This window comes from Medicago truncatula, chromosome 7 (assembly GCF_003473485.1).
Source record: "Medicago truncatula cultivar Jemalong A17 chromosome 7, MtrunA17r5.0-ANR, whole genome shotgun sequence".
NCBI classification, from domain to species: Eukaryota; Viridiplantae; Streptophyta; class Magnoliopsida; order Fabales; family Fabaceae; genus Medicago; species Medicago truncatula.
In genome coordinates, this window is record NC_053048.1 from 35,457,513 (window position 1) to 35,472,972 (window position 15,460).

Here is a 15,460-nt window from a genome sequence, read left to right on the forward strand (position 1 = left end):
GAGACAAGCATGAGCCTATCTTTTTGAGGGATTGTGTCTAAATCGACCGCCAATACAGACAAGATTCACGTACCAACAACCCTTGCGACAAATCACAGCAGGCATTATCAGCCCTTTCGAGCCTAACGGCAGTGGCGGAGCCTTTCATGGGCTAGGGTGGGCCATGGCCCACCTGGAAAAATTAACGATCATATGTCTACTTTGCGAGATTTTATACAATTTTATGTCAATTTTAGGTTTCAGTTGATCCAAATTTTGCAAGGTGGTGTAGTGGCCCACCCAAAAAAATTAAATAATTCAATTATAAGTCTATTTTCCAAGTCTTTAAACAATTTTTCAACGATTATAGTTTTCTACGGTTTCAAAAGGGGCATACATGATTTTTGTGATGCTTATACTTGACATATTATCATGTTAACTAAAAATTCTCTCAGAGTAATAGTCGTAATGTACAAAAAAGGTTTCATAATTTATAGTAGTTGTTAAATACGTAATTATTTAAGTATCCAGCCTAACATTTCAAACTCCATCATTTCAACTTTGTACTTAATACTTATTACAACTTTAATTTGTATTATATATTATAATTAATTTTAGTGACCTACCCAAACTTTTTTTTTCTGGCTCCGCCACTGCCTAACGGACCCCGCACACCAATGATTTGTATGTATCCATCCAATACATAACATTGGTAGCAGAATCGTGATGCTTGCACCAACATAAGGTATTCTTTCTATGTTCATTGCATCAACAATTGAAGAAAAAATAAAGGAGGCAACAATAATGTTTATCCAATTGCCTTTGTTCCAATTGTACCAATCACGTTTGCACCAACCAAAGCTTGTTTGTTGATCACGTGCTGCACCAATCAAAGATCAAATCACATAACAAAAGTATTCATGTAATTCTACTCATCCCCAACAACAGAGTGTTTAATTACTCATCACAAATAAATAAGAGATAGAAAGTGGTATGTATTGCTGCAAACATGTCTGGTTGGTGCAGGTTTGAGTCCCATGTGGGACATTTTTTTTGGATAAAAGATTAAAAATACATCAGAAATGTATAAAAAAGACACTTACAAAGTGTTTATCCAATTGTCTTTGTTCCAATTGTACCAATCACGTTTGCACCAATCAAAGATCAAATCACATAACAAAAGTGTTCATGTAATTCTACTCATCCCCAACAACAGAGTGTTTAATTACTCATCACAAATAAATAAGAGATAGAAAGTGGTATGTATTGCTGCAAACATGCCTGGTTGGTGCAGGTTTGAGTCCCATGTGGGACATTTTTTTTGGATAAAAGATTAAAAATACATCAAAATGTATAAAAAAGACACTTACAAAGGGTTGAACATGCGACCTTTATCATATAGAGACACCCCCTTACCACTGCAACCACTAAGAATTTATTGTAATTATGGGCATAATGCTATAAATATAGTAAATTCAAGGGATGCCATGGCACCTGCCTGCCCTTTAGAAGATCAGCCCATGTCCAGTATGATTAAAAAAAAACATATTTATAGTGAAACAGACCCGACATGAGACGTTGCGTTGCGCCTAGAGCCCACTTCGAGGAACCTGGCACTTCTGGATGTTTGTTCATGGCATCTAGCGCACACTTTTAGGGACCTAGCGCCACAAGATGGTATTTATAGCGCCTTAAAATGTATATTTTCACCCCTTTATGTTTCAAATTGGATTTCAGTGTCTTCATGAAAGTTGTAGATATCAATGTTAACTTTCATTTGGCTTTGGTTTGACCTTATTTGGATATCTACAACTCGAGATATGGTCAAAATACTACACATATTCGCTTGCATGAAATTTCATCACTACACTAAACCAAATAAAGAAAACAAAATTACGCAAAATGCTTGGTTAATGAAGATAACGAGAGAATGAATAGCTTATTGAATTCAAGAACAATTTGTTAAAAAAAAAAAAAAACCAACATCAAATTGAAAGAAATAAACTAAACAATTGACTTAAATGACTCTAAACACTGCATATTATGAGAAGTCATCACTAGCCCTTCCCAACTTTGTTGAGGTGTTCGAAGTCATTTGTGACATTTCCAATTCTGGAATTGGCATAGTCTAAGTCAAGAAGGTCATCTTATAAACTTCTTTATTGAAAATATCAACAATTGTAAATGTAGATACTCGATTTATGATAAGAATGTTATGCTATTACTTGTTTTTTTGGTGAACATTATGTTATTACTTGTTGAATAAAGAATGTTATAATGTATAATTTTTTAATTATTTTAGATATTATAGTACTGATATTTTAAATTTTGAAAATTTGATAAATATTTATGGTTTGGCCATATCCCTCCAATTGTCATAGGGAAGTCATTAGTAAGGTAACTTGAAATTTAGTTAGGAGGTAAGTAAAATCTATAAATTATTGAAATCAACAATCAAATTTAAATCTTTTTGATAGTTAATTTAATTTTAAACTTAATTTAAAATTGATAATTTTACTTTTAATTTAGAATTTCAAGTGTTTTCGAGTTTCAATTTAAAAGAAAAAAAAAAGACGAAAATTTGATATATATATATATATATATATATATATATATATATATATCATTAAGTTTAATTAAATAAAAGATCAATTTTAAATATTACATAAATCATACGCAATTAATTTTCACTTGTTTTCATGTATTAAATATGAATTTTACAGTCATGCATGTCAATCACTAAGAACATATATAACTACATTCATAAAATCATTGATATATCATGTAAAACCATTTCATGTATTAACTATAATTCTTAAGTCATACATATCATCTGAGAATGAATATTATATATGTTAGATGTCTTCAAAAAATATTATATATTGTAGAAATATAAAGTGATTACAAATTCTAAATTTATTAAGTATTTACTATCTCCTAACCCATATTACAGAAGACTCTTTTTTGGTCATATGTATAAGAAAATGTCACAATTTTTAAGTTATGTTTATTGTTTAAATGTAAAAAAAAAAAAAACAAGGGGTTGTGTTTATTGTTTAATCTTTTTAGTATTAATGTGTGCATTTACTAACTCACAATTTTCAACGAGGGCATATTTGAAAAAAAAATACAAATATATATAACATCATTAGTTTTGATTGTTATATTCTTCGGATCTTAGGAAATATTATATATTAAATTCTTTATTCGACCTCATTAATGAGCAAAAGAAAACCATCTCACTTCATTTTTTTTTGTTACAAAGCTAAAAGAACAAGAAAATAAACCGGGGAGAGAGAGAGAGAGTACACCGTACAAAATCATGTTCTCGTAGAGTCTATAGTGGGGAGGTCCAAGGGACCTAGAGGAGGTCGTGCAATCAATACTAGAAGAAGCACCTAGCTTAGCTAAAAAATTTGCACAATCGTTTTCATCTCGGACGATGTGTGAGCAATGCGAGTGTGCGTCTTTCTTATTTCTTCAAGTACAATATAAGGTGTGCGTTTGATACCACTAAAAACAAATTATTTTGTTACCATCATAAAATAGTAATAAACTCTCCAATATTTTTCAAGAAATCATTTTCTATGTTTACGAGCGTCACAGAGCTAGTAATGTATCTGTCTTTTTGCTTTTAAGTGAAGGATAAAATTAAAAGAAAGGAAAAATCATTACACCAAACACAATGTTTTTTCCATAAAGGGTCAAAGTTTTTTTTACATTGTCAAATAGGAACAAGGTGTTTCTAAACTCATTCTAGCTGGTCAGAATATTTAAACAAACTAGTACTAAGTAGAAATATAAAATATAGAGGTGGCATCCACAAATTGATGGATAGATAAAAATAGTGAGTAGGTTCTGCGAAACATATCTCATATGCTTAATAGAAAGGAATCAATTAAGTCGCTCAGTCGGGCATAATGCTGGTATAATACCAAATTATCATCTTTCATTGAAACCCACCCTGAATAAACAAGGGAGATAGAAGTGTTAGTGAAGTGGAAGGAGCTACCTTATTTGAGAAACTCTTGTGAGTTGGTCGATAAGATTATGGGTGCACAAAACCGGACTCATCCTACAAATCATAGAGTTGGGTTTGACCCGGTCAAAAAATAACAAAAATATAGGACAAGACATGAACAAAGATAAAATAGGGACCATGATCGGGTTAACATTTGGGTTATTTGTCCCATCCAACTTAGATCTTTCTCTCACACAGGAGATATAATGTCTGCCTTCAACCAAACCAATGGATGACAATGTTTACTACAACTTTAGACTTGATGTGTGACGAGTAAAGTACAACGGATTGATAGAGGTGAATGCTGAACAAGAAAGTATTGTATTAATTTAGCAATTGAATCATCACTGTAGGAGAAATAAATGGTAATATTTTTCTCATTGTAAATTTACCATTGGAAATATTCATAAGATCTTTTTTTATCATATTTAGGGAGAGACGGTGATTTTCCATTTTGACAATTAATTTTAAGCTTTGAAAAACATTTGAATAAGTGCTTAAACAAGTTTGTTTGCCTTACCATCACAAGCATGAAATTTTTCAACAATCTATTATGTTTCATAGATTAATTCGTGAAAGTTTTATATAAATCAAAACTCATTGTCCATGCATAAAGGAAGACCATAGCAAATATATAACAACGAATTTAAAATCATAATCAAGCACCGTCCATCGGTTCTATCCCGAATTTATAACTAGCAAGTAGGGATGATAATGAACCAATCCAACTCGAAAATAGTTTGAGACCCAATTCGTTCAACTTGGCTCATGAATCAAATGGGTTGAATTTGAGTTGAAAATTAAGTTCGTTAAACAATACATGATTCGACTCGTTTGTTCATGAACCAGCTGTATATATACACTTTGTATTTTTTATTGGAAGCTATAATATACTAGCTTATTTGCATTAGTAACGTAGCTTTCAAATTAAAAAAGAAGTAGCGTGGAAAAGATATTAGTCCCATATCGGGCACCTTAGGCACAATAGAGAGCAATAGTGGCTATAAAAGAGTAGCTAGAAACTTGAGTTGATGCACTCAAGTAATGGATAATTTGTTACCGGATTAAGGTCCCGTTTAAATTGAGTTTATTTTGAGCTTATGCAAACAAATAAGCTTTTATATCAATTCATAAGTTCTTACTAACAAATATTATATTATCTTTATAAGTTATTTTTTTATAAACTACCTTAACAAGCTTATGAATAATAAATAAAAACTTTTTTTTTTTCATAAGTTGTTTTACATAAACTCAATCCAAACAGATCCTAAATGATCTTGAGACTGGTAGAAACTATTTTGGTTATTTTCATGGGCAGGGTTGACATTTTCCCTTGATTGTCTCTTAAACACCTTGGTGGTTTAGAGTTTTATTTTCTTCTTCTTTTTAATGGTTCATTTGATTCGGGCATTGAGTTGAATTGCTCATGAGCTTGATCTGAGTCGAGTTCGAAGTGAAAAAAAGAGTTTTCTCTTTCTAATAATTTGAGGTATCGAGCCGAATCGAGTTGTTCATGAGCTTGATTTAATTCGAGTTCGAGCTGAAAAAAAAGTTCGTGACGAACTCAAGCCAAACTCTCGACTTGGCTTGACTCATTTTCTGTCCTACTGGCAAGTTTCTCTGCCCCTTTTCTAATTGAAGCTAAAATTTCAGAAATTATAAATGCCAAAATAGCAATAACAATTGATATTATTAGAAATACCCAAAAAATATCATATTTGTAAAGAAAAAACATAAATGTACTCCTATGCATATGAAAAATATACCGGATTTGAATGAAAAAAATTCTAATCTAAATAGAAATGCTTTGTATTTTATTAAGTTCACATCATCTATATTTATGTTTATATTACTTATAAAGAAAATACATAGTTTTGTGATGACTTTTATATTATATTTACTATATTGTTAGTGTCATTGAAAAAATAAGTATAGTTTGTTATAATATGAAAATGTAAAATATTTATATCTATAATTTTAATTAAAATAATTTTGATCAAAATCAAAATTGCATAAAAACTATCGTTCATAATTTATACACGTTAACATAATAAAAAAAATTGGATAAACGGACATAGACCAAAGGCTAGTTTCAAATAACCTTAATTATCATTGGAAATAGTTCTGAAATTTCTAACTGCCTTAACTAGAAACTTGTCTTTTGCAAAATGTTATTGTATATTCTTTTTATATTTTCACTTTAAACTAAGAAAGTGCTTATATGACTACTTTGTGCTTGGTACCAATAACTGCACTGTAAAACCATGTATATTCTAGGAAACACATGGATAGTCCTCTCAACTTAAAGGTAATGCATCTTCAAAGCCATTACAGTGGCATTAACTGCACTCCTACATTTAGAATAACAATGGTTGTTAAGATTCTAAACTGGCAAACACCTACGCAATTTTGTTGTAAGAACCAATAGGTGACGGAGAGTCAAATGATGCCGTGGATGAGAAGTTTAACTTTTGTTGTTATAGATTTATGGTTGAAACTCGGCAACTTCTATCTTTGTTGTACCAACACTCTTAATTGAAGATGTGTGAAATATTTTATGTGTTTGTGTTTGACACTCACCCAAGACTAACATATATGATTATATTTATAATTAATTATTTTCTCAAATTACTACTTTGTATCGACATATTAGATGATATGTTCGGTCTCTATTTCTTAATCTCAATATACGATATTTTAACAAGATCGTTCTTAATATATTTGGGTGTGTTTGTTTCAAGGCTATCACATACATATTTTTGGAAATGTGTGTTGGAAACAGTCCCCGACAATTCGGAAGCTCCAATTTAATTTTGACAAATTTTCATTTAAAATTAAAAAGAATTGTTGCACACTAGTCTCCTCCTATTCATGTGTAAATAATATTGAAAGTAAGTGTGAATATATATATAAATTTAATATCTTCAAAAGAATTGAAAAATATTTAACACCATTTATAGTGACAAACAACTAAATTATAGTTAAATATATAAACAATGCTTCAAACACGACTTAAATTGTTCCATTAGTTTGTAATTACTAATTGTACGACTTAAATAATACTATTCATCCTTTTTTTTACTGGAATATATTCATCCCTTAAAAAATATACTCAATATTCACTACGGAAGTGGTAGGTATTCGAGTCCTAATCATAAAAAAAATAAAATAATAATAATAAAACTCAACTTTTATTGTGTAATCCTATCCATTTTTCCAGAACTTCGCTTGCTATATCACCATTCACCACAAGTCCCAGGGATAATTTCTTACTATCAAGTACTGCATCGATTATTGAACACAATATCAAGATTTTTAACTATAATCAAATTAATTAACATATTTAACTGTAAAATTTGAATATAATCAAAATAATATCAAGCTATTATAATTCAGACATTTAACTATATTTTATTTTTAAAACAAGATATCCTTACGCGCAATTACATAAACTAATCATTCAAGTTACTTAAGATTCATTTAAGGAATAACATTTCCTAACAAAAGACTCATGTATCTACGTGTTATAGTGTCACACTTTACGATATTTTACTACCTCACCCCCGACACTTACGTCAAATCTGACAATGAACTAGACAAGTGGTGACTAGCTCATTCTCCTCCTCCCCCAACACTTACCCTTACCCAATCCTTCCTAGACCTCTTGCCATTCCTTCACTCTCCCACTCACACTCTTAGTTTGTCTCTCCTTGCCATTAGCATTTCAAATTTTGATTACGTTTTTGAAAAGGTCCTTGTATGGTTTATTAATAGTTTTTCTTCTTATTAATATTCAATTAACATTTTTACTTAATCTAAATAAGTCTTATGATATTCAATCAATATTTTTTAAAATCTAAAAATAATTTTGTGGTATTCAATTAAAACTCTTTTTAATTAAAGAAAACCAAGTGGCGTTCAATAACATTATAATTTTGAAGGATTGTTTAATAAATTGTATTTTGTGGGGATGTTTTTAGTGAACTTTTAGCATAAAAATATGAGATTTCTATGAATTATTATTTTGTTTTAAAATTTTACTCTCAAAAAAGAAAAGAAATAAAATAGTGAGAATTTGCGAAAGAGAGTGTATTATAGTAATTTTTTCAACAAATTCATAAAATTATAGAATCCTCCAAAATCTTATAAATTAATAAAGTCATTTTAAATATTTTAAAATCTAAATTATAATTCTTGATAATAATTTAAAATCTTCCAAATCTTTTAAAATCCACAAACTTTTTTAAACAAAAATTGTGTTTTTGATAATACATGATAATACATTTTGGGCTTAAATATGATATTAGTCCCTGTAATTTGGGTTGGTTTTGAATTTCGTCCCTGTAAAAAAAAAACTTTGAATTACATCCCTGTAAAAAAAATTTTATTTGAAAAAGGTCCTTGACCCCACATTTTTTATGATATGGCATGGTTTTTGCCACGTGGCAGTTGCTGACTGTGCAACTTATGCCACGTGGCGCTGACGTAATATTAAAATTTTAAAATATAAAAAAATTTTAAAATAATTTTCTGAAATAATTTTTATCATATAATTTTAAAAAAAATATTTTTTTTTTTAAAATTATAAAATCTGAAATTTCTGAAAAAAAATGAAATGATTTTTTTAATTTTCTTTTAAAATATGAAGAAAAAATTATAATTTTCAAATTAAAAAAAATTAATGATCGAAAATTTAATTTTAACTGTTTTTTTTGAATTTATTTTCACATTTTTTTAATTACGTGGCTACCACGTCAGCGGCACGTGCAGAAGTTGCACAGTCAGCAACTGCCACGTGGTAAAACCCATGCCATATCATCAAAAATGTGGGGCTAGAGACCTTTTTCAAACAATTTTTTTTTTAAAGGGACGAAAATCAAAACAGACCTAAATTACAAGGACGAAAATGATATTTAAACCTACATTTTGTAAGAAGAAAATAAATAAATTGACAATTAATGATTCTAAAATTGGATTGGTCGTTAAGTCGTTTACATTTTTTCTTTGACTCACAAGATTGGTCATTTCTCTTTCTTTTCTCTTCATAGATTGGTTGCAGAAGTATGAAACCAGAGAACCTCGGGAACTTGCGTACACGAAACGACATCGTTTACTTCAGACAAACACAGAAAAATATTCATTCTCCTCATCTTCCTTCGTTTTACTCTCTTCACCACTCTTTCCTCTTCGTTCCTTCAAGGTACCGATTTCCCATTTTATGTCTTTGATTTCATTATTAATCTTTCTTTTTTGTTATATGTGTTTGCAAAGTTTGAGTTTTTAAGTGTTCTATGTTTGAAATATCAGAAAGAAGTTTAAAGGGTATATGAGATTCAATTCTGTAACTTTGTTTAGTAAAAAAATATTTACAATTTAAGCTAATATTATTGTTTTCTTTTCAGATTCATCTATATTATAAACCAGACACATTAATTATTAATGAATTTGAAAAAAGAATCTTTGCTTATATACGAGACAGGCCGGAGTAGTATTTTTGGACCTGTGTTGAAAGTTATTCAGCTAATGTTTAGTTTTTATTCTCATTTGTTTCATAATGCAGTTAAAGTGATCAGTTAGTTATTCTTCTCAAGCTGTTTTTAGCTGGTGATTTACACGTTCTTTTGGGAGTTCTGAAGTGTTATGAGATTTATCTTCTATATCCAACAAATAGATGGATTGGAAACGGCATATTGCCATTTTTACTACTGCTAGCCTTCCATGGTTGACCGGAACCGCAGTGAATCCTCTCTTTCGTGCGGCGTATCTTTACAAATCTGGGATAAAGAATGTCACCTTGGTGATCCCTTGGTTATCATTGAAAGATCAAAAAGTAGTATATCCGAACAATATTACATTTGATTCTCCTGCAGAGCAGGAGAAATATATTCGCCAATGGCTTGAGGATAGAGTTGGTTTTGCATCTGGTTTCAGCATAAAGTTTTATCCGGGAAAGGTTTTAACTTCTCTCACTGTTTGTACATTTTCCATTAACAGAAAATATTGTAAAGTTATACACAAAACAAAACCACTGAAATATGCAAACATGAAAGTGAATACCAAAGTTTAAGTTTGGCCATCATGGAAAAAAAGTTATTTTGGAAAAATGGTTTGCTAATGAATGAGGTTTTGCAACTTCAAGTTGCCACTGTTTGAATAGTAATATGTTTTTCTTTGACATACTTGGGTCCATAGTTTGAGCCATTTACCAGTTTTCAAAATTCTCCATTTCTGTATTATTTAGTTTGTTTACTTGCAATTTTACGAGACCTGAGTGTTTTCCACTTGACATCATGATACCTTTTGGAATACAAGTAGTGCTAATTATGATATGCTTACAATGCAGTTTTCTAGAGATAAAAGGAGCATTCTTGCTGTGGGCGATATTTCAGAAATTATCCCCGACAATGATGCAGATATTGCTGTTCTAGAAGAGCCTGAGCACCTGACGTGGTTTCATCATGGGAAAAGATGGAAAACTAAATTCAAGCTAGTTATAGGAATTATTCACACCAATTATCTAGCATATGTGAAGAGAGAGAAGAATGGAAACCTGCAAGCATTTTTACTGAAATATTTAAACAACTGGGTTGTTGGTATATATTGTCACAAGGTAAGTTATTTTTTTTTCACAATCAATATTTATGTATCCAGTGTTTACCTTGGCATACTATACTGTCTTTTACTTCTGCAATGAAAGAAGCTATAGCCATGAAATTATTGCATTTTTTTTTCACCTGCAAACTTAAATTAAATGGTCATCTTATCTGCCCCATTACTAACAATTAGATTATGAGTTGATGCTACTGAATCAACTGGTTGATAAACATTAGCACAATGGTGTGATATTGACCTGCAGGGAGGATCTACTCACCCTTTTTTCATACACTACTGGATAACTTTTTAGACTTTGGATTTCATCAATTATATTTCGTTGAATTTTTCTAGTTGATACTATGGCACGCTATTTTTTAAAATACAAGTGCATGTTGACTATAACATACTTTTGAATATTCAATTTATCTAAAGTTTAACGTACATGATCGAGATAAAAGTATGCAATCCAATGACTATGTATTTCATACAAGTTTATTGAACAATGTAATCCCCTAACTCCCATATATATAAAATGATTGAAGAGTGTGGATATCTGTGCATAAGATTCATGCTACTACTTGGTTCATTTGGTTGGTGTGTAATCTGTATATCATCACTGAGCTTTCATAATGTTTTTTGGTGTATTCATTTGTGTGGGTAAAACTAACACCTTATCTAAAGATAACATGAGTTTTTTCTTGAGGTGGGAGCTTTACATTCTCAAGCTGTATTCATAAATATCACCGCAGTGGGAAATGAAGCTTTGTTCTTATGATTAGTTGTGAAAATACTCCCTCTGATCTTGATTAGTAAAAATAAGTTACTTCACCTATTAAGAAATTTAGTTAAATGAAATTAATCTTGATCTCAAAAAAATATCAGTGCATTTTCAAAAGTGTCCTTCATAGGTTCCATGAGAATAAAAGAGTCATTGGAAAATTAAACATATTAATGAAAGGGTGTTTTAGGATACATGTCATTAAACAGAGTCAAAGTGGTAATAATATTTACCACTTTCATGAACTTATTGCAACCATTGCATGCGCTTGCTCTGTTTGAACTGATTACCTGTATGATCACAGGTAATCAGACTCTCTGCTGCCACTCAGGATTACCCTGGGTCTGTCGTCTGTAACGTTCACGGAGTTAATCCAAAGTTCCTTGAGATTGGCAAGAAAAAAAGGGAGCAACAACAAAATGGAGAGAATGCCTTTACCAAAGGTGCCTATCTTATTGGGAAGATGATATGGAGCAAAGGCTACAAGGAGCTGCTCCAACTTCTTAATGATCATCAAAAGGAATTATCTGCTCTTGAGCTTGATTTATTTGGAAGTGGGGAGGACTCCAATGAAGTTCAAGAAGCTGCTAAAAAGCTGGAAATGACGGTTAGAGTTCATCCAGCCCGTGATCACGCCGATGATCTATTTCATGAGTAAGTTTCATATTTATCTCTTTCGCTTTGTATTTTGTTTTTGTCTGAATGGCGTGTTAAAGTTTTTTTTTTTTATCTCTTCGGCAATGTACTGATGGGAACATGTGTATGTTTACTCTTTAACACTTTATTTCCTCTGCTCCAGTTTCAAATTGTTTATTAATCCAAGCACAACAGATGTGGTTTGCACAACAACAGCAGAAGCTTTAGCAATGGGAAAAATTGTTGTGTGCGCTGACCATTGCTCAAATGAATTTTTCAAGCAGTTCCCGAATTGTTGGACGTATAATAACCCCAAGGAATTTGTTGCACTAACACTTAAAGCATTGACCGAAGAACCCGGCCAACCTACAGACGCTCAGAGACATGACCTTTCATGGGAGGCTGCCACAGAACGGTTTCTTAAGGCCGTTGACCTTGACAAGCCATCTGAGAGAGAATTATTATCAAGATCTACTTCAAACTATCTGTCTACTTCGTTATATTTGCAACAGACAGTAGAGGATGCATCAGCATTTGTACATCATGTAGCTTCTGGGTTTGAAATATCGCGAAGAATATTTGGTGCCATTCCACATAGCTTGCAACCCGATGAACAGCTGCGCAAGGAACTCGGGTTTGCTAATACTTCCGGGACATAAGGTTTGAAAGATTATGTGTTATTAACGACAGTAGTTAAAATTTGTTTAATTTATTCCTAAAAGGTTGAGAGTGGTTTGCTCATTCAAATGCTCTCTTTCTAGTCAGGATAGGAATTAAAAAGTTTACTGCCTTGAATAGATGTATGTTAAATAAGGCATCTTTGTTTAGCATCAGTAAATGTTGGAGAATTTGACTATTTCACCTGAGTTGAGATGACTGGTGTAATTCATATTGTTTGTAGTAATAAGTTCAACTCCAACCCCATTTAAATGAAGTAAGAACTACACTACAGTTAACAAAATGAGCTATGGATTACATGTCAGGTCAGCTCATCAATGTAGCTGGTTCACTAGTTGGCAGTTGTTCTGCCAAAAGCCGTGGGTAACACGTCATTGTTGAGTTCCACTATATCTTTTGACCAAGTTTTTAGCCTTTGAGGACCCACGTTCTATTCTAAGTAGTGGCATTGAGAAAGTTGGCTGGTCCAACATCGCATATCCTTCACTTGGTTGAACGGTCTCCTCGTCTAATTGCTCGATCGCCTATTTACCAAATTCAACTATTAGGATAATTCTTTTTAGTGTAAACAACTATGTTACAAGATAAATAAATCAGATTTTAATCTCACAAGAAAAATTCAATTTTAGTCCATACACATACAAAAAAAATCTAATTTTAGTATCAATACCCTTCGACCAAAAAAATTAAGGTACCAATTTGGTCCGCAACAACAAAATAAAACTAGCAATTTGACCCCTGTAAAAAAAAGCATCCATATTTTTTTTTATAAAAAATATATTAATTTGATCCCTTAAATTTTCACAAACTACAATTTTAATATTTTCATGAAGAAAACAATATAATAAGGGATCATTTGTGTAGGAATCTTAATGTCCCTTGATTTTGTAAATAAAACATGTGGTTGCCAATAAGAGAGTTGGATTGCAACATAAGCTCAATCACACGCTGAAAATAAATGAAAAAGAAAAAGACGAGGGAGGGGAGTGCTTATGAGTGTCAAGGGAAGATGACGAGGGAACAACTTAGGATAACGATCCTGAGCCATAGTACGTGCCCCATATGGAGGGTGATGCTGAGCAGCATGAGGAGGGCGCTATTGAGTAGTAGGTGGGTGTGGAGCCAGAGCCAAAGCAACTCGATGACTATCCGGGTGGTCCACACGACTTGGTTGTGCTGACCATGTATCATATTCACGTGGTCAGGATGGCGGCTAATGGAGTGGTAAGACGCTACATCTTTTATTAAATATAAATTGAATTCCTATGTTGTTTTAATTAACGTAAGCTGTTGTTAATATTTTTCATTTATTATTCTGATTATTGTGAAGTTGATGTTAATCTTTTGTTTTTAATTTTTGCAGTGGCGTAGCAATTTAAAATTTGTAAACAACAAGAAGAAGATTGCGGTGATACATGATAAAGAAAACATGGCTTGGATGGCAGCACAATGGTTTAAGGATGACCTGAGAGTCACTTGTCTTCAGTGGTTGCAAGATACCAACTACAGTCAAATTGACCATGGGTTGTGTTTTGTCTTTGTTGAGAGACGTTACTAAGAGACATCAAGCTTTCATCTTCCATATGGGGAGAAGATAATGACACTTAATGATGTGTCCAGTCTGATGCATCTCCCCATTGAGGGCATGCTCGTGGCCCACGTGGGTTCAGTGCCTAGGATTGAGGCTATTGAGACTATGGTGTAGTTGTTGGGGGCTGATGTGGACCAAGCATGGTATCAGGTGGAAAGGACAAATGGTGCCTATGCACGATTTAGCTGGTTGAATGATATTTTCAAGGAGCGTCTTCAGAAGGCACAATAGGCCTACATGTTGGTCATTTGGCTGAGATGCAGGAGAAGCGGAAACAATCTTTCCGCATATATTTGCTATACTTGATGGGTATCATGCTCTTCACTGACAAGAGCGCCACCTATGTGGATGTCACTTATTTGAGGTACTTCAGAGATTTTAAGTCCGTCTCTGATTATGCATGGGGAGCTGCTTCCCTTGCACACCTATACATGGAGCTTAACTATGCCTCCCATTATAAGACCAAACATGATACTTATCTTTGTTGCAGGTATAAATAATAATGGACTGCATGTTTATTCATTCGTATGTCTTGGTTGTTTGTATACTTATATGTTGTTGACTTTGTTATATGCTTAGGTGTTTCATCACTTCAAGGGTATGGGAGTCAGGGATGCATGAGGTGGATATCTGAACCAACAACATCCATGTGCCTTGATGTATCTACCGATGAGAGGTCTGGCTACACTAGACGAATAAAGGGAGCATATGGATCAGTTGGATCTAGCGAATGTTATCATGTCCCCGTATGCTGAACACCGTCAAACATGTTCGTTCGAGCGGGTTATCCTTTATTCTGGATGGCTCATATATGATACTCGTAGGGTGAGATATCTTCCAGAGCAGGTGCTTCGCTAGTTTGGGTTTGTCCAAACCGTCCCTAGACATCCATGTGAGAGTGCATCTCCTCATACAACCTTATCGAAGATCAGCTACCACCATGCTCACCATCTTAATCATATGCTGTCAGGTCAAGACTCATGGTTTGCTGCTATGACTGGTAATGAGACGTCACAAGGATACATCTGATGGTTTTATTCCATCTCACATCCACGCATCATACTTCTAAACGAGGTTGTTCATGTCCCGAGGCCACCCGAGAAGGATGCCCTTGATGAGATCGCTGCTGAGCAGGAGGGAAAGCATGAGTACCTAGACCTAGCTGGAATGTTGGGAAGTATCA

General features: G+C 32.6%; 1 protein-coding gene across 1 annotated transcript; it reads left to right on the plus strand.

Annotated features, from left to right (window-relative positions):
• Nucleotides 1-9,662: 9,662 nt before the first annotated feature.
• On the plus strand, nt 9,663-12,889 carry LOC11433163 (digalactosyldiacylglycerol synthase 2, chloroplastic). Its single transcript, XM_003623811.4, has 4 exons — nt 9,663-9,953; nt 10,344-10,610; nt 11,677-12,026; nt 12,172-12,889. Exons 1-4 carry the CDS (start codon nt 9,672-9,674, stop codon nt 12,665-12,667), a joined length of 1,395 nt encoding a protein of 464 aa, XP_003623859.1. The 5' UTR covers nt 9,663-9,671; the 3' UTR covers nt 12,668-12,889.
• Nucleotides 12,890-15,460: the final 2,571 nt, after the last annotated feature.